Genomic DNA, 21,720 nt, shown 5'->3' on the forward strand with positions numbered 1-21,720 from the left:
GCGAACCGAGGCAACCTTATTCTAAGCTATGCACTATTTGGTGAAAAGCATGTGATGTTTGCAGTGGTTATCTTCATCTTTGCTTGTGATTGGCAGTTCTGTTTCATTTCCGCATGAACTAAACTACCTTGACGCATAAAAAGCCAATCAGAGGTAACATAATATCTATTATTATATATCTATTGTTATAATCTTCCTATTCAAATTTTTTATAGTAGAAAAGAATACAAGCACGGTGGCATGGTGGTTAGTACTGTTGCTGCACAGCAAGAAGGTCCTGAGTTCAATTCCAACATCAGGCTGGGGTCTTTCTTTCTTTTTTTTTTTTTTTTTTTTTTTTTTTTTTTTTTTTTTTTTATTATTTATTTTACCAAGTGGATCATCATGGCCTTGCCATATTGGTCCATTGGATTGACCTTTATTATAATTATGAATTTATTTTATTTTCAGTTGCTACAAACGGGACAGACATGACTGGGGGATAGGACAGGGAGAAAGAATGAAAGAAAGAGAGGGAGAGAAAGAAAACCAAAGGGGAGAAGAGACGGTGAGAAGGGGGGGGAAGAAAGAAAAAACAAACAAACAAACAAACAAACAAACAAACAAACAAAAAAAAACACCTGGATCACCTGTATGGAGAAAAAAAAAAACAGAAGAGAAAGCAAACAACAAAGAGCAACATAATAAAATAAAAAAAAGGCACCATCACAATAAACTAGCTAGCAGTAGATATCAGTAGATACTAAATAATAAACGATATTGTGCAGCACGCAAGATAGACAGCGCACAATGTGCTTTGAGGCAGCAGCCAAGAAAGCTCTAGTCCGCGTCTGTGAATACCCGTGTGTACACCTGTGTGCATACCTGTGTGGATCAGCATGCTTGCATTCCAAAGGTTCCTTCATGTAATGATCTGCTAGAGGGTGTGGGGGGGCCACAGCCCCGTCCTCCAGGGTATGAAGCAGGTATGGAGGAGATCAAAACTCCAGACATCCAGAGGCCCCCAGAACACAAGAGACCAAGGAAGACCAACAGAGGGGCAGCCGCGCCACTGTCCCAGAAAGAGCTGAGGAGAGTCCCAGATGAGGGCTCACTCGGCAGCCGCGGAGCAGAAGCCAGGGGGAGTTGCAGTGACGCGCCCGTGAGCTCCGCCGGCAGCCAGCTGTGCCTGAGTGACCGAGCCCCAGGCCAAGAGGCCGGGGGCACCCCACCTCCGAGGTGGCCCGAGCGAGCCCCAGGTTCCAGGCCCCGATAAGCGGCCGCCAAGGAGTGAGCCGGTGTGTACCCGGACGCCCATCCCCGGACACAAAGAACCACCAACGCACCGACACCTGAGGGAGTCCGCCACTGGCAGGGGAAGTGGTGGTGGGTGGAGATAGGCCTCCAAACCTTGGAGGGCCTGAGATGTCCCCAGAGAGGTGGCGTCTGATACCCAACCTGACATATAGACACAGACATACAGGCACACACAGATACAAACATCCATTCCCACCCTCATGCTCTCATATGCACTTACTCCACACTCAACCAACGTGGAGACAGACATAAAGAGACGCTGTACACACGATCACACTCCCCAAGCGTACTCTACGAACCGGGTCTAGGTACCCTTGCCCCTGGAGGGGGGAACTGCACCCAGACCCAGGTGGTGTTACCCTTTTCCCTGCGGTGGGGGGAGGCAGACCGCCCCGACTCCGCAGCAGCAGGGAGGCCCCACACTCCAGACCACAGTCGGACGGCCAACTCCTCCTCCTAGCCCCCCCGCTCCAGCAGGCCGCAGAGAATGGGGGTGAGAGAAGACTCCAAACCTCCCTCCACCCGCTCATTGTAGTGTTGATGCATGTGTGTTCTAAGGTGCAATTAAAACCCAGGAGGGCATGGAGCTACCTGCCAGAGAGCAGCAGGTAGGCGCATAGTCCCTCCTGCTAGCCCTCAATGTCTACGTGTATTCAAAATTGAGAGGTGGGCAACGACGCCAGGGGTGAGGTGTACACCCTGATGGTAATTTGGACTCCGTGTATCATGCCCACCCCCAAGATCCTATATGTATGTGTAATGAGGGTGTGAGTAATGTGAATGTCTAAGTTGTGGGATAAAATTGAGGGAGAGGCAGCCAGAAGGGGACAGGGGGGGTATCCTCCTCTGCACCCTGGTGACATACCCCTACTCCAAGGCCCTGCATGTGTGGGTGGTTGTGGTGGAGCGGGAAGAGGGAGGCAGCTGGAGATGGGGAGGGAAGGAAGGGAGGGGCAGGTGACCCCTCCCTGGGGCCAGCTCCCCCGCTGACCCCAGTAGGCACTCCCATACTCCGCGACCCGCCAGGGAAAGGGGGCCCAGGCCCATCCAGACCGGGGCCCAGCGCAGCAGCGCCCCCCGGCCCCACAGAGCCCAGGACAGTCCACCCAACCCCACTACAGAGAAAACTGCACCCACCCCACCATCCAGTCATCTTCCAGACTACATGAGACAATAGAGGCTGAGATCTTCCTCCACCTCTCCTGTATCTCCCCCTCCTGCAGAGAGTTCCTGAGGAGTCGGGGTCTTTCTGTGTGGAGTTTGCATGTTCTCCCCGTGTTTGCGTGGGTTCCCTCTGGGTACTCCAGCTTCCTCCCACTGTCCAAAGACATGCAGCTTGTGGGGATAGGTTAATTGGATAATCCAAATTGCCATTAAGTGTGAATGTGTGAGTGAATGTGAGTGCGAATGGTTGTCTGTCCCTGTGTGTTGGCCCTGTGACAGACTGGCGACCTGTCCAGGGTGTACCCCGCCTCTCGCCCTATGACAGCTGGGATAGGCTCCAGCGCCCCCCGCGACCCTGAAAAGGATAAGCGGAAGCAAATGGATGGATGGAGAATACAACCAGCCTATATGCATTAGAAAGTGAACCAAATGATTTTATTGTAGGTTGACCTGTTTTTACCTCACATGGACGCACTCGTCCTGTTGGCAGAGAAAGAGACCGGCACTTTAGAAAGATAAGATATATTTCATTCTAACTCCTTTTTTCCAATAAAGAAGTTTGTTTTGGACTCTGCTCAGTAATAGACTAACAAACTCAAAAACAAAAACAACTCGCAGGCAAACAGAATAGGTGTGATTAGCATTAGCGAACATAAAAGATATATTTCCAACTACCAAAAAATAAAAAATGCAAAATTACTACATGACAACCACATGAATTACTTGTCAAACGAATGCAGGTACTCATGTTTTATTTAGCACATTTACATTGTGCATATTGCCAGTGGCGTGTCCAGCGGGGTGGCCTGGGGGGGGGGGGCACAGGCCAGTGTACATCACTGTCACAACAGCATTTGTTTTCATTCAAAGTCTTTATGGCTTTAATACCTGGTGGGCCGGTCTGTAGTCAAAATGCCCGATTTTCTCTCCCAGTCCAGCCCTGCAGGTTAATACTGGCAGTGTCACCATGCCAGCTGACTGTATTTCATCATCAGCCAGTGTTGTTCTTTATCAATATTACCAAAGTTGACCATAAGCCAGCATAGAAAGTATTTACTTGCTTTCAGGTTTTATTCAAATGTTAGTCTTTTCATATGTTTCTCCACTTTTTTCCTGTTTCAAAATCAAACACCAGTTTGTGAGAAGATTATCTTCTTTTTTTAATAGGCAGATAAAGTTTTACATTGGAATTGGCTAATTTGTCAATTGTTTGTTACAAATGTTCGTATTTTAATATTAAAAAATGTTTTTGCCCAAAACATATGTGCACTATATGTCAGTAAAAATACTATGCAAATATTGCTGTCCTTGAATGCTGAGTAAACACTGACAAAGCACTGATTGTATCTCTTGTACTTTATCAACGCAGTATCTAAAAACTTTGCACCGTAGTGGTTAAAATCTCATTCTAATAAGAGTTAAAAGCGCATTCAGTTATTAGGTTTATAGGGTTATTGAATTATGGTTAACGGTTGGTAGAATTTTTTTTTAAACATTATCTGCCAATTACATCTGCCACCCCTCTCCAAATCTGTGCCCCTACCTGGCCCTCCCAACAAAAATTTTCTAGACACGCCACTGCATATTGCTGAATGAATTTGCTTTTGATCAAAATCTTCAATAAAATTAAAAAAATAAATAAAAGTGGAAAATGACAGACCCTGTGAAATAATCCTGCACATAAGTGTGTTTTTCCCTCAGAAGTTTATTAATTCAGAGAGCAATCATATTGTTATTGTAGTTTTATTTTCTCTTAATTTTGTTTTATTGCTTGCCATTTTTTAGCTATGTTATAAATTTTGAAAGGTCACTTAGGTGAGATACTCAAAGAGGCTACCTGATATAGATAAAATGAAATGTGGTCCATTTCTGTTATATAATATTTGATAGTATTTTATGTTAGTTTTTAGTTTAGCATTAGATTTCTCCAGTCGTTGTCATGAGGATGTTTCTAAATTACAGTTTTAATCAGGCTGCACCAAACCACCTCTGCAATGTGGACCACACTCTGGACTCATAATGGGGACTAATAAATTTAGTGTACTGCTAAAGTTTCCAAAATGTCTTGTTCAAATCTATTTTATTTATATAGTGCCAAATCACAACAACGGTTGCCTCAGGGCACTTAATATTGAAAGAGGCTCAGGGAGGGGAAGCCATCTGCCACGACCAGTTCAGGTGAGGGGAAGGAGACATAACAGAGCTAGTGCATGAGGTTTTGGGTTCTGGATCCATTCTCTTGGAGAGGGACACTCCTGTGACAGTGGGTCACAAACCCAGCACCATGACACATCGTTTCACAACCATGCCACATGCACCAGTTGAAGTGGTTGACATGTGAGCTGATAACAGCACCTTAATGATACCAGTGGTGGGAACACACCAAACTGCAAGAGATAAAGGGCCATCGGAGTCTAACAATCACATACCTATCTAAAGTCTGTTCATCAATAAATCCAAATCCATCCATATACAAAAGCACAGAAATAACTTTGTTAACAGCTTTTCTGTTCTATTGAATCATTTGTTTCAGAACGAAAGCATTTAGTTTGTTTAACCACATCTCAAAGATGCACTATTTGATTGAGATCTAGTAACTATAGAGGTCAGGAAAATCAATGTCATGTTCAGGATCCTGTTTAAGATGATTTGAGCTTTGTGACATGGCATATTATCCTGCTGGAAGGAGCCATCAACAAATGGGTCCGCTGTGGTCATAAAGGGATGGCGTTGTCACCAGCAATAATAAAGTAGGCTGGAGTGTTTAAATTATGTTCAGTGGGCACTATCAGGGTCAAAGTGGGCCAAGAGAATTCTGACCCTATCATTCGTATCTCACACCAGGAACTGACACTCATCAGAGCAGACAATGTATTTCCAGTCTTCTATTATCCAACTTTCATGAGTTGGTGCAAACTGCTGTAGTCCATCTGTTTTAAGGTTCAATATGTTCTGCATTCAGAGATGCTGTTCTGAATACCTCCATTGTAATGAGAGTATTTTTGAGTTACCACTGCCTTTTTATCAACCTAAAGCAGTCTGGCCATTTTCGTGTAATCCCTGGCATCAGTAAACCATTTTAATGCCTTGGATCCAACTTCTGCTCACTGGATATTTTCTTCCAGTACATTAGCAATTTCTGAAATAAGACCTGACCAACTGGCACCAATAACCACACTGCATTAAAATCAGCTGCATTAATAGATCTGTGAAAGAGTTTCTTAATGACAGTTACACATTTAATTGTCATTAGAAAGCTAAAAGTACGTGAAGTTCAAAATGCACCATTGGAATATAAGCCTAATTGTTCCTGAAAGCCTACAAAAATTTGGGGTTTTTTTAATGACAAATTGATCTATGATGAACGATTCCATTAATCGGATTTTTTTTTACTTATAAGATAAGATAAGATAACCTTTATTAGTCCCACACGTGGGAAATTTGTTTTGTCACAGCAGGAAGTGGACAGTGCAAAAGTTCTGAAGCAAAAATTAGAATACAATAAGAATAAATACAGTACACAACTGTACAGAATAGAATAAAATAAAATACTATATACAGTAGAATAAAATAGAATAAAATATACAATAAGATAAAAATAGAATACAAATGCTATATACAACTGAGTAAAAATACAACGATGCCAGAAAAGTATTGCACTTAGTGTTATTGCACATGTGTGTGTTTGTGTGTTTGATCAGCTGCAAAAGTCTTTATTATGGAGTCTGACAGCAGTGGGGAGGAAAGACCTGCGAAATCTCTCCATCCCACACCGTGGGTGCCGCAGTCTCCCACTGAAGGAGCTGCTCAGTGCTGTCACAGACTGCTGCATGGGGTGGGAGATGTTGTCCAACAGGGATGACAGCTTAGCCGCCGTTCTCCTGTCACTCACCACCTCCACTGGGTCCAGAGGGCATCCTAGAACAGAGCTGGCCCTTCGGATCAGCCTGTTCAGTCTCTTCCTGTCCCCGGCAGAGATGCTGCCGCCCCAGCAGACCACACCATAAAAGATAGCAGAAGCCACCACAGAGTCATAGAAGGTCTTCAGGAGTGGGCCCTCCACTCCAAACGACCTGAGTCTCCGCAGCAGGTACAGCCTGCTCTGCCCTTTCCTGTAGAGGGCGTCTGAGTTATGAGTCCAGTCCAGTCTGTTGTTCAGATGAACACCAAGGTACCTGTAGCTGTCCACAGCCTCTATGTCCATACCTTGGATGTTCAGTGGTTGCAGTGGAGAATGCTTGTGCCTGCGGAAGTCTACCACCAGCTCCTTGGTTTTACTGGCGTTGATCTGGAGGTAGTTCAGCTGGCACCAGTCCACAAAGTCTTGAGTCAGTCCTCTGTACTCCTTGTCGTCCCCATCAGTGATGAGGCCGACTATTGCAGAGTCATCAGAGAACTTCTGCAGGAAGCACTGGGTGGAATTGTGGGAGAAGTCTGCAGTGTAGATGGTGAAGAGGAACGGAGCCAGAACCGTTCCCTGTGGGGCCCCCGTACTGCAGACGACCCTGTCCGACACACAGCCCTGAGTCCTCACATACTGTGGTCGGTCGGTGAGGTAGTCCAGGATCCAGGTAGTGAGGTGATGGTCCACTCCAGAGTTCACCAGCTTGTCCTTCAGAACCGAGGGAAGAATAGTGTTGAAGGCACTGGAGAAATCAAAGAACATGATTCTCACAGTGCTTCCAGCGGTCTCCAGGTGAGCGAGGGAACGATGTAGGAGGTGAATGACGGCATCATCCGCTCCAATGCCAGGCTGGTAGGCAAACTGAAGTGGGTCCAGTGATGAGCTTGTTAGGCGCCGAAGCTGAGCCAGGACCAACCGCTCCAGGGTCTTCATCAGGTGGGATGTCAGAGCCACCGGCCTGTAGCTGTTGAGGTCCTTGGGGCGTGAAGTCTTTGGCACTGGTACAGCACAGGAGGTTTTCCAGAGCTGTGGGACTCTTCCCAGCCTCAGGCTCAGGCTGAAGAGGTGTTCCATCACCCCACACAGTTGGTCCGCGCAGGACCTGACGACCCTCGAGCTGATGCCATCTGGGCCCGCTGCCTTCTTGCCATTAATCCTCCTCAGTTCCCTCCTAACCTGGGTGATTGAGAGAGACAGGCTGGAGCCTTGTGTTAAATGTGTGTTGGAAGCTGTTGTTGGGGGTGGGGAGGAGTGAGCAGGGTGAATAGAGGAGGTGTGAAGTGTCTGAGGTGTCAGAGGTGGAACAGCAGCAGTGGGGGTGGGTGAGTCTGCAGCCGATGTTGCAGACTGCCTCATGGCTGAATGAAATCTGTTGAAGAAATGATTCAGTTCATTTGCCCACTTCACATCCCTCCCAGGCAGAGAGTTCTGATGTTTGTGGCCTGAGATGGTTCTGAGGCCTCTCCAGACTTCACCAACGTTGTTTTGCTGAAGCTGGTTCTCCATCTTTTGCCTGTAGCTGTCCTTCCCATTCCTTATCAGTCCACTCAACTCTCTCTGCACCCTTTTCAACTCCTCTTTGCCTTTGGATTTGAAGGCCCTCCTCTTCTGCTTGAGGACAGCTTTAATTTCTGGGGTAATCCAAGGTTTGTTGTTGGAGAAACACCGTACAGTCCTGGTAGGTACAGTGTTATCCACACAGAAATTAATATAGTCAGTAATGCATGTAGTAAGGCTGTCGATGTCCTCTCCGTGGTCGTCACAGATCACCTCCCACACAGTCGACTCAAAACAATCCTTAAGAGCCTCCTCGCTCTCCTCCGACCATCTCTGTACTGTGCGGGTACTGTACTGTTATAGAGCTTTTGATCAATTTGATGTAAAATTATCAGTCCACTTATCTTTCAGATACAAGGACATTTCAAAATGGCCCCAAACTTTGAAGCAAAATTATATTTTGTAAACGTCTGATTACATCTTGAGTAATAAGTAGGAGGATATTACCAAATAACCAGAAAAAACATCAGTGCTGTGGAGAACTGCTTTACTAATTCTTGAAAATGTAATTCACAAGTGAGGAAGTGAAACAAATGTGCATGGGCACAAACAGTAGGAAGTAACTGGATCGTTTTGAGGAGAATATGAATGTGGTTTCTGATGATTGGTTAGTTGTTGTTCAGCAGAGGCGGAGCTGCATATACATATAAAACACACACAGAAACAACATCAGTAGTTGCGCTTCTCTTTCACTGAATCATCAATTTCCAGGAAGAAGCATCTGCTCATTCTGGATACTCAAGTAACACATTTCATTTCTTTTCTTGAAACTGATTATCTTTATTATGTTTCTGTATTTTCAGTTTAAATATAGAATTTGTTTTCTTTTTTTGCTCAAAGCTCTTTTTTTTGTATCTTTAAACTTAGTAGTAGTTTCAGTGTATAATTTATGATTTTTTTTTTCAATTCAGGCTCACAACAAAACAACTCTAATGTAAAAATATATACATAAACTAATTCATAACTTAAGATTTGAAGAGTAGTAATCCTGTTCAAGGAAAGATCCTATTGAAGCTTGAAAGCCACTTTTTTAATTTATAGAGAATTCCAATGTTTTCATGGTGAGATCAGTGCTTGCTGCTTTAAGTGAATGGGTGATGTACAGGCATATAGTTTGTAGTGGTTTTGGTCACAATAACATTTTTCCCAGTGTCTTTAAAGTGTCTACCACACTGCATTTCACTTCTGACCAACAAAACACCAGTGCACATTTGTGTTTTTTTCCTTCACAAAGTTTATTTTCCTACAATAACTTTGATCCTAACTATTTCACCTTAAAGGTGGGGCTTAAATACTTTGACACAGGAACCAGTAATAAATTAAATTTGCAATAAAATATTGTTTACTAATAAAAATCCCATCTTTCTTAAATTCAACAGAATGATGAAACTGAATGCTTTCCTTCTGCTACTCCTCCTAGGAATAAGCTCGGTTTCCACTTATCGTAAGTGTGTGAGATATCGTAAAAATAAAAACACACCCTGATTTAGTAAAAAAAAAAAAAATGCTTTTTTGGGTTATACAACTGGAGAAGTTCTGTTAAATAGCTAGGTGCCATATTATTTAAAATTTTACAAGTGAGTAAAAGAATTTTAAAATCAATACGGATAGCAGCTAGAGTGAAAGGAAAGGTGAAGCAGGTGAACGTAGGCAGAAGAGGGTTAATAAATATGTTAGAGAAAGTCTGAATTGAGCTGCCAGGCCAGAGGAACTGAGGAGAACTACAGAGAGGATTCATGGATCCAGTGATGGAGGACATGCAGAGAATTGCATGAGAGGAGGATGTTAGGAATAAGATGAGATCGAGGCAGATAATCCACTTCAACTTCTACTCTGGTGTTACCTCGTTATCATTTGGCCGACTGTAACTCGTCCAAAACACAGCTCTTAACTGGAACGTATAAGTGAGATCACATATCTCCCATACTTGCATCATTACATTGGCTACCATATAGTTTTTGAACTATTTTTACGATTTAAACACTTGTTTTTAAGACGCTGCATGGAGTAGCTCTTACATATCTCTCTGATCTTCTAACCTGGTATACTCCCACAAGATCTTTAAGGTCTGCAGACCAAATGCTACTAGTTGTCCCAAGATCCAGATTAAAACACAGAGGAGACCGGACATTTCCGGTGACTGCTCCTAAATTGTGGAACACGTTGCCTTTCATATCAGGACCTCCCCAACACTGGATACTTTAAAAACCCATCTGAAGACCCATTTTTAGTCTCTGGCTTTAAATCACTATGAGTCTGTTACTACTGTTTTTATTGTCTTATATTTCTGTGATTCTATTCCCTTCTAACTTTATCCTATTTTGTGTCTTCTGCTTTGACTATTGTACAGTACTTTGGTCAATAGATGTTGTTTTAAAAGTGCTATATAAATAAACTTGGACTTGAACAAAAGGAAATTGCTAGTTAACTAGTGTAGGGCAACCCTGCAGCTGTAACACTAGATGCCTCTAGATTTTGTAATATAAATTAGGATTTTTGGAGCTGTGGGTTGCAGGGAAAATTGAAAGATTGTTTTTCTGCTTTCCTGGACTGAACTTTTCTTATTGCAGAATAAATTACAGTCTCCTAGAAGAAGTGACTTTATGAAGCATAATCAAAGCAACAACTTGCATTCACAACCTCTTTTATTTAGTGGCTTATGGAAAGCTATTTTTTAATGTGCAATACTCGCCATTTCAAAAACTCTCTTTGTTTGGATATTACTGTATATTTTATTATGCATTGTATATTTTATATTCATTGTACATCTCTGATTTGCAGAAAATGTGGCCCTGCGTGGTAAAGCAACTCAATCAACCCGTTTAACTGATAACCCCGTGTCAGCTGCCCACAACGCGATTGATGGAAATCGTAATTCTGAATTTTCGGTTGGGTCTTGCACACACACTAACGAACAGACGAACCCCTGGTGGAGAGTGGACCTGCTTCAGTCCTACATAATCACGTCTGTCACCATCTTCAACAGAGGAGACTGCTGTCAGCACAGACTCAGTGGGCTGGAGATCCACATAGGCAACTCTTTGAACAATGAAGGTTTAGAAAACCCAAAGTGTGTAAATAGAAAGGAGAAACAAATCATCAGCTATACAATGATTCTTTTTTCTTTAATTTTTGCATTTTTATGTTTGTAAGCATAAAAAAGTATTGTGGTGTTTACTTCTGCCTTTCTAAAGTAATCACTGGTAGCAGGATTGGTTGCTGCAGGGCTGACTTTGTTAGCTGTCCATACTCGGACCATTGGCATGCTACATAATACTACAACAAACAATTTAATTATAGCACCTGCAATGATTTAACTACTGTAAAAATGCATCCCAACTAAATTTATATAGTACTACAATATCTTGCTGCATTATTATCACGCTGACCATAAAATGTTCTGAAATCTGCTGCTGTGGTAAACTCTGTGTTTCTTTCTCACACTTTCTGTAAGGGTTGGTACAATTTCTGAAGGTCGTACAGGTGAATCCAAATTGACTTTCACCAATCGGGTGGAGGGACGTTATGTAACATTGACCCTGCCTGGTTCAGGTAGGATCCTCACACTCTGCGAAGTTGAAGTCTATGGATACCCTGCTCCAACCGGTGAGAATTTGTGCCATTACATATAATGCTATGGAAAAGTATTTTCCCCCTTCCTGATTTCTTAGGGGTGTTTTGTGTATTGGTCACACTTAAATGTTTCAGATCAGCAAACAAATTTTAATACTGGACAAAGATTACCAAGAACAGCAATCAAGCATTTTGGGATAACTGGATATGACGAACTTTCGCCTACTCTAGGGTTTTCGAGCATGAGGGGCATGTTGAAGGTCATTTTGCAAAGCATCTCAAACTGATTTAAGTTTAGACTAGGCCACTCAAAAACCTTCCATTGTTTTCTATTAAAAAGTGGACTTGTGGTGGTGGTGGTGGTGTGTTTCAAATCATTGTTCTGTAGCATAACCCAATTGTGCTTGAGCTTCATGGCATTAACTGATGTCCAGGCATTCTTCTTCAGGATTTTCTGGAAGAAAGCAGAATTTATGGCTCCATCAATTACAGCAAGTCAGGTGTGGTTTTCACCTCTGAAGTCTCCCATGGATGCCATTTTTGCCCAGTCTCTTTCTTATTGTTGAACACTGACCTTAGCTGAAGTAAGTGAGGCCTGCAGTTCTGTAGCTGTTTTGTTTAGATCTTTTGTGACCTCCTGGATGAATCTGCGATGAGCTCCTAGAGTAATTTGATGGTTCACTGTTCCAGGTTTTCTCTGTTTGTGGATGATGAACCAGGGTTTGAAGGAGTCTCGTTGCCTTACAAATTATTTTGTAACCCAATTAGGGTTACAACCCTTTATGTAACCCCAGTTTGGTTTGGTTAGGGTTATCACTTTAATAAATTAAATAACTTTTTAAAAATTGCATTTTGTATTGTCTCGGATTATCTTTTGATCTGGAATATTTAAGTAATCTAAGAAATCTGGAAGAGGCCAAATACTTTTTCATGACCCTGTGAATAAATGTGGACTGCATGTAGCCTTACCTACAAGCTGTGGTATAAACCACAAAGTTTTAGGCTGATAAGCGGTGCTGCTGCAATAAAGGTTTAATCAATATATATTAATGCAAACTACAAAATTGGGGGAAAAAATCTTTAATTGTTGCACATGTACTGCAGCGCTTCAAGTGACTTAACAAACATGACAAACATCATACTTTTTAAAATTTGTTCTTTTTGCAGATGAGAATCTTGCACTCCAAGGAAAAGCCACACAGTCGTCAAGATATTCATTTGGCATTGCATATAATGCCATAGATGGAAATCGTAACAGCAAATGGGAAGAGGCCTCCTGCACTCTCACAAAAAAATCAATGAGTCCGTGGTGGCGGCTTGATTTGCTCAAAACACATAAAGTGTTTTCTGTTAGTATCGTAAATCAAGATTCTCAACCAGAACGACTCGATGGAGCTGAAATCCGCATTGGAGAATCTCTTGAAAACGATGGCAACAATAATCCCAGGTACTTCACATTTCATCATGGCATGTCTTAACAGCTTATACTCTTCTTCTTTCGACTGCTCCCTTTATTGGTCACAGCAGTCAGTGTTGGGAAGGTTACTTTTAAAATGTATTCCACTACAGATTACAGAATACATGCCCCAAAATGTCATTTGTGATGTATTCCGTAACTTATCCTGCAAGTTACTCAGTGTGAGTATTGTATTCTGAATATTTTGGATTACTTAATATATTGTCATGCTTTTTACAACTACATGAATATCCTATTGCTCTGTGATTTATTGCTAATACTGAAGGCTGTTCGCCACCAAGCTAACATTGTTAGCTGGCGTTAGCTGAAGTTAGACTGAGGTTAGACTTATTATTTGCAGCTAGCAGGTTGTTAATGCTATCCATCAAGTCTAACAGCCTGCAGTCTATGAACTAACTAACCTGTTGAGAGCAGCTTGGTTCCTGGCAAACAGAGTTTGCATCGCCCATCCCTTTCTTCTTTAAAGCTGACGTAGTGTCAGAATTTCCACATAAGAAATGCATTTCTGCTCGTTCATAATTAGTGATAATTGGTGATGCAGACAAGACAAACTGAATGAAATGGTGACACCCCCCCACCCTTACTTTTTACTTTTTATCAGGTTATAATTGGAAGCATACTAATATGCTGAGGCAAATGGGTAATCAGGTTGAAAGTCATAACTAGTCATGATTATAATTGTCATGGTGAGTTTATTATTGTATAGATGTTAGCATTTAGCCTCACATAATCAACAGTGAGGCTACGGCATAATTCAGGTTTTCAATGAGATTAAAGTGAGAAATTAAAGACTGGGGGAAAAAAAACTCACACAATACAGATTTACAAGAAAAACTGATATTTTGTCAGGTTGTATAGTCATGAATTTACAAGAAAAAATAATAAAAACATCATCTAGTTTTCATTTTAACAGCATATAGGCATGGTGATGGTCAGTGTTTCAATTAATGAAATTATAATAGTGTATGCAGAAGTAATTGAAATAATTCAAGTCAGAGTCAAATGGAAGAGTTGGCCCTGAGTGTGCATTAACTATGGCAAACACTCTGAGTGTACATTCATTGTGTGTGTGTTTATCTGACATGCCTGAGATTTGACTCAGTGACTTGATGTGAACTTTTAGGGCCCATTATGAATGTTATATTTGAAACTGAGGCTGAGAGTTGAGTTGTTAAATTCCATGAACAAAACAAGTGTTCTGATCAGAATTAACTAGATCATGTTCTGTTTCTTCTGCCAGGTGTGCCGTGATCACAGGTATTGCAGGAGGTGCTGTTGCTGTTTTCAAGTGCAATGGGACAGAGGGCCGTTACATTAATATCGTCATTCCTAAGAGAAATGAGTTCCTGAGTCTGTGTGAGGTCGAAGTGTATGGCTCGAGACTAGATTAATGCTAAAGCAGCTAAATTTCTCTCTTAAACAAACAAAACAAATCACAGCTTTAATATAATCATGAAAAACAATTGCATCTAATTAAAAAAGCCATAATTTGAACTGCTTTGTTATCCACGATACAGTATAAGTGTTCAGTGATTGTAACGTTTTACCAAAGAGTCCTGCAAACACATCAGCTTTAATAGTACTACTTAGCACATATACACAGATAACACTGTATATTAAAAAATGTTCCCATTACTCTTTAGTTAAAACAGCACTTTGTGACAACAATGAAAAACAAACATCAGCCTGCTTATGATGCATTTATTGTCACATGTCGCAATAATAATGTCACAATGTATGTATTTGTTAAGAATGTCTTTACTGACCTTGTGAACTGTGGAAACTTCACTGAAATGAATCATGTTTTTTTCTGTCAGAGAAAAGGAGAACTGATGAAAGAACGTCTCAGTTCTGACTGTACTGTAGAATTTACAGTCATCTGAAAAAAAAAAGTATAAGAAAAATGACTTTCCAATTTTTCTTGACAACTAAACATTTGATCCCGTCTTTTAATAAATTTGGTATGAATAAACAATATCACAAGTGAATTTATTTTATTAATAATTTTTTTTCTATTCTGCAAAAAATATAGATACATTTAATATTCGTCTCTGTAAAAACTAAATACATATTTAGTCTTAGGAACTAGTACGCCTCCGTTTAAGAGAATAACTTTGTTAACTACATCACTGCAGTAGGATAGCTGTCATTTGAATTGTTTCTGTAGTTGTTTTGATTTTTGGTGAAATTACTGAACGCACAATAGATGTAACTATGTCACTGTCAAATTGATATGATGTGATTATATGATGTTCATAATGTGTATCACCTGGCTGAGATCAGACACACACACACACACACACACACACACACACACATATATATAAATATAATAGTATCACTAAATCACAAGCTGTTTATCTGTTTTCAGACACCAAAATACAGAAGTCACTGAGTATTTGTAATATGTAATTTGTTAATATTGTATATTAACACCCAGGCAAGTAAAAAAGTACCACTGAGCAGTTTTACTTGATTTGTTCATATTTGGTAACACTACACACATTAAGGCAGCATCGATGGTAGATGGGTTTAGGATTTCAGAAAAAGTTCCTTTCTACAGCTTGTATCTTGTTCTTTTGGTCACTATGCAAAGTTGATAGTCCCAGGTGAGGTCAGAATTAAACTAGCCACAAAACACTTTCACCTTCTTGCTCAGCTTTCTCTTCATCACGAGAGACACCACAGCTCCGATCTGTCTGTACATCAAGTAACTTGCTTTGAAACCCAGGAAAGGTGAACTCCACACTGTCAAAAAAGAAACGTGTGTCATTTTAGGGAGCATACAACAAATACTTTCTGTTAGGATGCATAATCTGTCTGTTCAGGAGATAAGAGTTGATTCAAGTAATTACTCAGTTTTTTCATTTCATTCAGTTATTTTAATCTGGTTTATAGATTTTTCTTCAGCATGCTAAAAACGGACCTCTTCAAGACCATTTGAATAAAAAATAAGGTGATATATGAGAAAAGATTATATTAATCAATATTGTTCACTTACAACATTCATTTTTTAATCAATTTAAGGTTAAACAAACAAACAAAAAAGAACTGAAAAGAAAATGTGCTTATCTTCCAAAAACAATTCAAAGTAATCCTACACTTTTGAGCAATAGTGCATGATTAAATCTTGAGTAATAACTGCAAACAGGATATTGCAAAATAACCAGGAAAACATCTGTGTTCTGGCACGCTGGCTGGAAATATAATTCACAAGTATGGAAGTGAAACTGATGTGCATGGGGCACAAACCAGTGGGAAGTAATTAGACAGTGTTGAGAAGGAATATGATATATTAAGGTAAGACTTTTTATTTCTTGAAAAAAAAAAGTTTGATACAAACTTTTCTTGACATAAACCTCCGTGTGCAGCTTTCTCTTTTCTCACAGTCTGAATATAGAATGTAGACTGTTACATCATCAATTTACAGCTGTGAATTTTTCTTTTTCTATTTTGAATTTCTGGTTAAACTTTTTTTGTTGTCAATTGCTTTTAGAGGCCAATCTACTTAAAAAAGAATCGAAGCTTAAATTGACAGTTTATTCACGCCAGCATATTTTTTGGCAGCTTTCAACCATCCAATGGTGATTGGAGCATGCAAAGATATTTAGTAGTAGCAGTGCTCACAGAAAAATGCTATTTAGGTTGTTTTATTCAAAGATTTTCACGTGTGTTTTTGCACAAAAGCTTCTCTTAACTGGTGTTGAAAACATAAAATACCTAACAGTTTATTTTCTGTTTCTTTTGAAACCAGAATGATGAAACGGAGTGTTTTCATTTTGCTGCTCCTCCTGAGGACGACTTTGGCTTCTACTTATCGTAAGTGTGATGTTAGAGTCAGTGTGAGATGTGTGTCAGTTATGATTTTGTGTAATGACATCCATCCATCCATCTGTAGCATGCAGTTTGTGGGGTTAAGTTAATTGGTGATTCTAAATTGCCCATAATTGTTGTCTGTCTCTGTTTCTTAGCCATGTGACAGGCTGGCAACCTGTCAATGGTGTACCCCGCCTCTCACACTATGGTAGCTGGGATAGTCTGCACCCCCCCCCCCCCCCCGCCCCGATACACCCACAAAGCCAAGTCCTCTTCATAAAAAGTGTAAATCCAGCAAGCAAACAAACCAAGAACTTCATGGTGCACAACATAGTAGTCTTAGAACTAAAATGCCCCCCAAAGCCCAGAAATGCTTTTTGTATAAACTGTATTTTATTCTTTCTAAGCCCACCTACTGCCCCTTCCCCAACAATCCTATTATCTTTTTGGTATTTAAAATGCCAAAAAGTGTGGACATTAATTTCTAGTCATCTCAGATACACAGCTTCACCCGCCTGACATTCAGCCAACCAACCAGACGAACGATGCCTTAAAATGAGGGTGGCTGTAAATGAAGAGGAGCTCAGACAGGTTGTTTCAGAGAGTAGATAAATGGAGGGGCTGCGACGAGGCCTGGCCAACATGTTCTCATCATGGTCAAACGTGTACTATAGGTCTTTACCAGGTTTGCACACACAGTAGCTGGTATTTTGGCCCATTCCTCCATGCAGATCTTCTCGAGAGCAGTGATGTTTTGGGGCTGTCGCCGAGCAACACGGACTTTCAACTCCCGCCACAGATTTTCTATGGGGTTGAGGTCTGGAGACTGGCTAGGCCACTCCAGGACTTTCAAATGCTTCTTACGGAGCCACTCCTTTGTTGCCCGGGCGGTGTGTTTTGGATCATTGTCATGTTGGAAGACCCAGCCTCGTTTCATCTTCAAAGTTCTCACTGATGGAAGGAGGTTTTGGCTCAAAATCTCACGATACATGGCCCCATTCATTCTGTCCTTAACACGGATCAGTCGTCCTGTCCCCTTGGCAGAAAAACAGCCCCATAGCATGATGTTTCCACCCCCATGCTTCACAGTAGGTATGGTGTTCTTGGGATGCAACTCAGTATTCTTCTTCCTCCAAACACGACGAGTTGAGTTTATACCAAAAAGTTCTACTTTGGTTTCATCTGACCACATGACATTCTCCCAATCCTCTGCTGTATCATCCATGTGCTCTCTGGCAAACTTCAGACGGGCCTGGACATGCACTGGCTTCAGCAGCGGAACACGTCTGGCACTGCGGGATTTGATTCCCTGCCGTTGTAGTGTGTTACTGATGGTGACCTTTGTTACTTTGGTCCCAGCTCTCTGCAGGTCATTCACCAGGTCCCCCCGTGTGGTTCTGGGATCTTTGCTCACCGTTCTCATGATCATTTTGACCCCACGGGATGAGATCTTGCGTGGAGCCCCAGATCGAGGGAGATTATCAGTGGTCTTGTATGTCTTCCATTTTCTGATGATTGCTCCCACAGTTGATTTTTTCACACCAAGCTGCTTGCCTATTGTAGATTCACTCTTCCCAGTCTGGTGCAGGTCTACAATACTTTTCCTGGTGTCCTTCGAAAGCTCTTTGGTCTTGGCCATGGCGGAGTTTGGAGTCTGACTGTTTGAGGCTGTGGACAGGTGTCTTTTATACAGATGATGAGTTCAAACAGGTGCCATTCATACAGGTAACGAGTGGGGGACAGAAAAGCTTCTTACAGAAGACGTTACAGGTCTGTGAGAGCCAGAGATTTTCCTTGTTTGAGGTGACCAAATACTTATTTTCCACCCTGATTTACGAATAAATTCTTTACAAATCCTACCATGTGAATTCATGGATTTTTTTTTCACATTCTGTCTCTCACAGTTGAAGTGTACCTCTGGTGCAAATTACTGACCTCTGTCATCATTTTAAGTGGGGGAACTTGCACAATCGGTGGCTGACTAAATACTTTTTTACCCCACTGTATCAGATACTGTTAACTGTCACCAGTCTCCAATGTCAACATACAACACCATCAGGGAGACTGTGGAGCACATTCTGATTGGAGCGTTGTCTTACTCACTTAATTTACACTTGCTTGTTTCAATGATGCTTTTTACTTTGCTGAAACTTAACTACTAAAAAACTATTTTCTGCCAGATTGAGTGCAAGAGCCAATTAGCCTGAGGTAACAATTACAAAAAACTGTGATAGCAGTGGAACATTTTGTTTTTGTTGTTGTTTTCATTTGATCTTTTTTATACATTGTAACGGTCTAATTCACAGAAAATCTGGCTACACGTGGTAAAGCAACTCAGTCAACCTGTTACCCGCATGCTAGGGCATCTGCCCTCAATGCAATCGATGGAAACCGCAATTCTGACTTTATGGCGGGGTCGTGCACACACACTAATGAACAGACAAATCCCTGGTGGAAAGTGGACCTGCTTCAGTCCTACGTCATCACTTCCATCACCGTCACTAACAGAGGAGACTGCTGTCATGAAAGGCTCAACGGGCTGGAGATCCACATTGGCAACTCTTTGGTCAATGACGGTTTAGATAACCCAATGTAAATATAAACAAATACGTAATTATCAGCAATATTGTCATTCTTTTGTTTTTCTTTTACTCTTTCCTCGGCATTTTTCTCATCTTATCTCTGCAATATTTGGTTATTTGGGGTTTTTCTTTTAAAGATATAAGAAGATAGTCTGCTTATTTATAGCCAACAACACAAAATGACAAGCAAACAAAAACCAGCAATCTTTATATTTATAGGGTTTTTTTGTATATGAATATGTATATATATGGAAAATGTCTGTTACAGATAGTTAAAGGCACAAATAATACTATAAAAATACATCCCAACTTGATTTATGGGGTAAAAAAAATCCAATATACTTTTGAATAGACCTGGATTTGTTGTATTACCATGCTGGAAATTAAATGTTCTGACCTCTGCTGCTGTAAACTATTTAACTCTCACATTTTCTGTTAGGGTTGGTAGAATTTCTCGAATTCGTTTGGGCAAATCCTTCGATCTGACTTTTACCAATCGTGTGGAGGGACGGTATGTAACTTTGACTGTGACCGGTTCACAAAGGATCCTCACACTCTGCGAAGTGGAAGTCTATGGATACCCTACTCCAACTGGTGAGAATATGAGCTATTATATCATTTAATGTGGACAGTACCGGTAATCAATATATCAGCAAGCTGTGGTATAAACTCAAAATCTTAGGTTGATAAGAGTTAATATCACTTTTTTTTTCACTTGAAACTGAAAAGAAAAATCAACTTTTCGCTTTATCATAATTTGCTACACGCAACAAACATCACGGTTACTCTTTTGTTCTTTTTTCAGAGGAGAATCTTGCACTCCAAGGAAAAGCCACACAATCCTCACTGTATGCATTTGGCAACGCATTTAATGCCATAGATGGAAATCGTAACAGCAAATGGGAAGATGCCTCCTGCACTCTCACACAGAAATCAATGAGCCCCTGGTGGCGACTTGATCTGCTCAAAACACGTAAAGTGTTTTCTATTAATATAGTAAATCAAGATTCTCTTCCAGAACGACTCAATGGAGCCGAGATCCGCATTGGCGATTCCCTTCGCAACAACGGGAACAACAACTCCAGGTAGCCCGTTTTAGCTATGCCCGTGCTGCATTTCAACACATTTTACAGCTACTGCAGTCTTATTGCTGACAAAAGTAATTCATGCACTTATTTTCTTAACCTCTAGATGCATAAGTGGGTCAAAAATGACCCGCATTCATTTCCTAATAAATTGCATGGGGACGTTTGATTTTTATAAACTATGACTGTCAGGAATATACATTTTTTGGACCACAAACAGTGCCACTCCTTATGAAGATTACTTTGCACAGACAGCATTAATTCAGCATTCAGACAGCGATTCACCTCCCTGTGATGCGTCACTGACAAGCAGCTTGTGCCATGTGTGCATGGCATACATTGGGGTAGAGATGTGATGTGATTTGTTAGTCTTCAAAGGACATCCGTGGAGTTCAGTGAGCCAGAACACCACAGACAAATAATTTGTCCTGACTGGGATTAACAAATTAAATTTCTGTTTCCTCTGATAGGTGTGCTGTGATCACAAGCATCGCTGGAGATGTTGTTGCTAAGTTCACATGCAATGGAACGGAAGGCCGCTATGTTAATATTGTCATTCCCGACAGAGAAGAGTTCCTGAGTCTGTGTGAGGTCGAAGTGTACGGCTCTAGGCTGGATTAAGAAAACAGAAAAACAAACACGAAGCTTGCACACTGCAGACGTTTAATTAGGTATTTATTGCATCTTGCGTAGATCAAAACAGTAGATTAATAAATAGAACATTGATTAGTCACTTATGGATCATACATTATAAAAGTATTTGGAAACTTAGAAGAAAAATGTATGCTAGATTAGAACTGTTACAGTAAAATAATTACTTTGATTCTATGTAAAACATGTTTGTTGTTTGTGTCTACTGACTGTTGATTCAAGTAAAACAATGTGATATTCTAGTACGTGACATTAGTGTGTAATTACAGTAGATTTGATTTTTCGACATCTCAATTCTCACTGCTGTTGCTTTTTGTTGGATGTTTTGTTTGTTTCATCATAAGCATTTCATATGCTGTAACAATCTCTGCTCCAAGAAAAGTCTGAATTTAATCACTGCAAAAATTACATTATTTTAAAATTCTTGTTGTACTGTCTAATTTTATCAGCTTTAGTCTTGAGCATGACCCCTTTTTTTATGCTGAAATTTCAATGCGGATCATCAAGAATGAGATTACCATACTGGGCTCAGGTTAACAACCACCACATCCGGTGCTGTTGGCCAACAGAGTTGCAGTGGAAACTTGGTAGTGTTGACCAAAGACAAAAGACAAA

At 40.9% G+C, this 21,720-nt stretch overlaps 2 protein-coding genes across 2 annotated transcripts; both read left to right on the forward strand.

Annotated features, from left to right (window-relative positions):
- The first annotated feature begins 8,596 nt into the window (after positions 1–8,596).
- LOC120732822 (fucolectin-1-like) lies at positions 8,597–14,959 on the forward strand. Its single transcript, XM_040030670.1, has 6 exons — positions 8,597–8,663; positions 9,301–9,365; positions 10,703–10,991; positions 11,376–11,527; positions 12,662–12,941; positions 14,212–14,959. Exons 2-6 carry the CDS (start codon positions 9,302–9,304, stop codon positions 14,360–14,362), a joined length of 936 nt encoding a protein of 311 aa, XP_039886604.1. The 5' UTR covers positions 8,597–8,663; position 9,301; the 3' UTR covers positions 14,363–14,959.
- Positions 14,960–16,090: 1,131 nt separating this feature from the next.
- Positions 16,091–21,347, forward strand: LOC120732823. The gene is made up of 6 exons (XM_040030671.1): positions 16,091–16,271; positions 16,726–16,790; positions 19,094–19,379; positions 19,809–19,963; positions 20,175–20,454; positions 20,925–21,347. The coding sequence occupies exons 2-6, from the start codon at positions 16,727–16,729 to the stop codon at positions 21,073–21,075; spliced, it is 936 nt and encodes a 311-aa protein (XP_039886605.1). The 5' UTR covers positions 16,091–16,271; position 16,726; the 3' UTR covers positions 21,076–21,347.
- The last annotated feature ends 373 nt before the right edge of the window (positions 21,348–21,720 follow it).

This window comes from Simochromis diagramma, unplaced genomic scaffold (genome assembly GCF_900408965.1).
Source record: "Simochromis diagramma unplaced genomic scaffold, fSimDia1.1 OVJJ01000361.1, whole genome shotgun sequence".
NCBI lineage: Eukaryota > Metazoa > Chordata > Actinopteri > Cichliformes > Cichlidae > Simochromis > Simochromis diagramma.

What these genes read in the sequence shown, in the direction of transcription:
- LOC120732822 (XM_040030670.1), top strand. Translation starts at nt 9,302, where the DNA reads ATGATGAAACTGAATGCTTTCCTTCTGCTACTCCTCCTAGGAATAAGC. An exon ending in AAGCTCGGTTTCCACTTATC is followed by an intron (nt 9,366 to 10,702) that starts GTAAGTGTGTGA and finishes TCTGATTTGCAG; the next exon opens with AAAATGTGGCCCTGCGTGGT. An exon ending in GATGGCAACAATAATCCCAG is followed by an intron (nt 12,942 to 14,211) that starts GTACTTCACATT and finishes TTCTTCTGCCAG; the next exon opens with GTGTGCCGTGATCACAGGTA.
- LOC120732823 (XM_040030671.1), top strand. Translation starts at nt 16,727, where the DNA reads ATGATGAAACGGAGTGTTTTCATTTTGCTGCTCCTCCTGAGGACGACT. An exon ending in GACTTTGGCTTCTACTTATC is followed by an intron (nt 16,791 to 19,093) that starts GTAAGTGTGATG and finishes TCTAATTCACAG; the next exon opens with AAAATCTGGCTACACGTGGT. An exon ending in TGGATACCCTACTCCAACTG is followed by an intron (nt 19,964 to 20,174) that starts GTGAGAATATGA and finishes TTCTTTTTTCAG; the next exon opens with AGGAGAATCTTGCACTCCAA.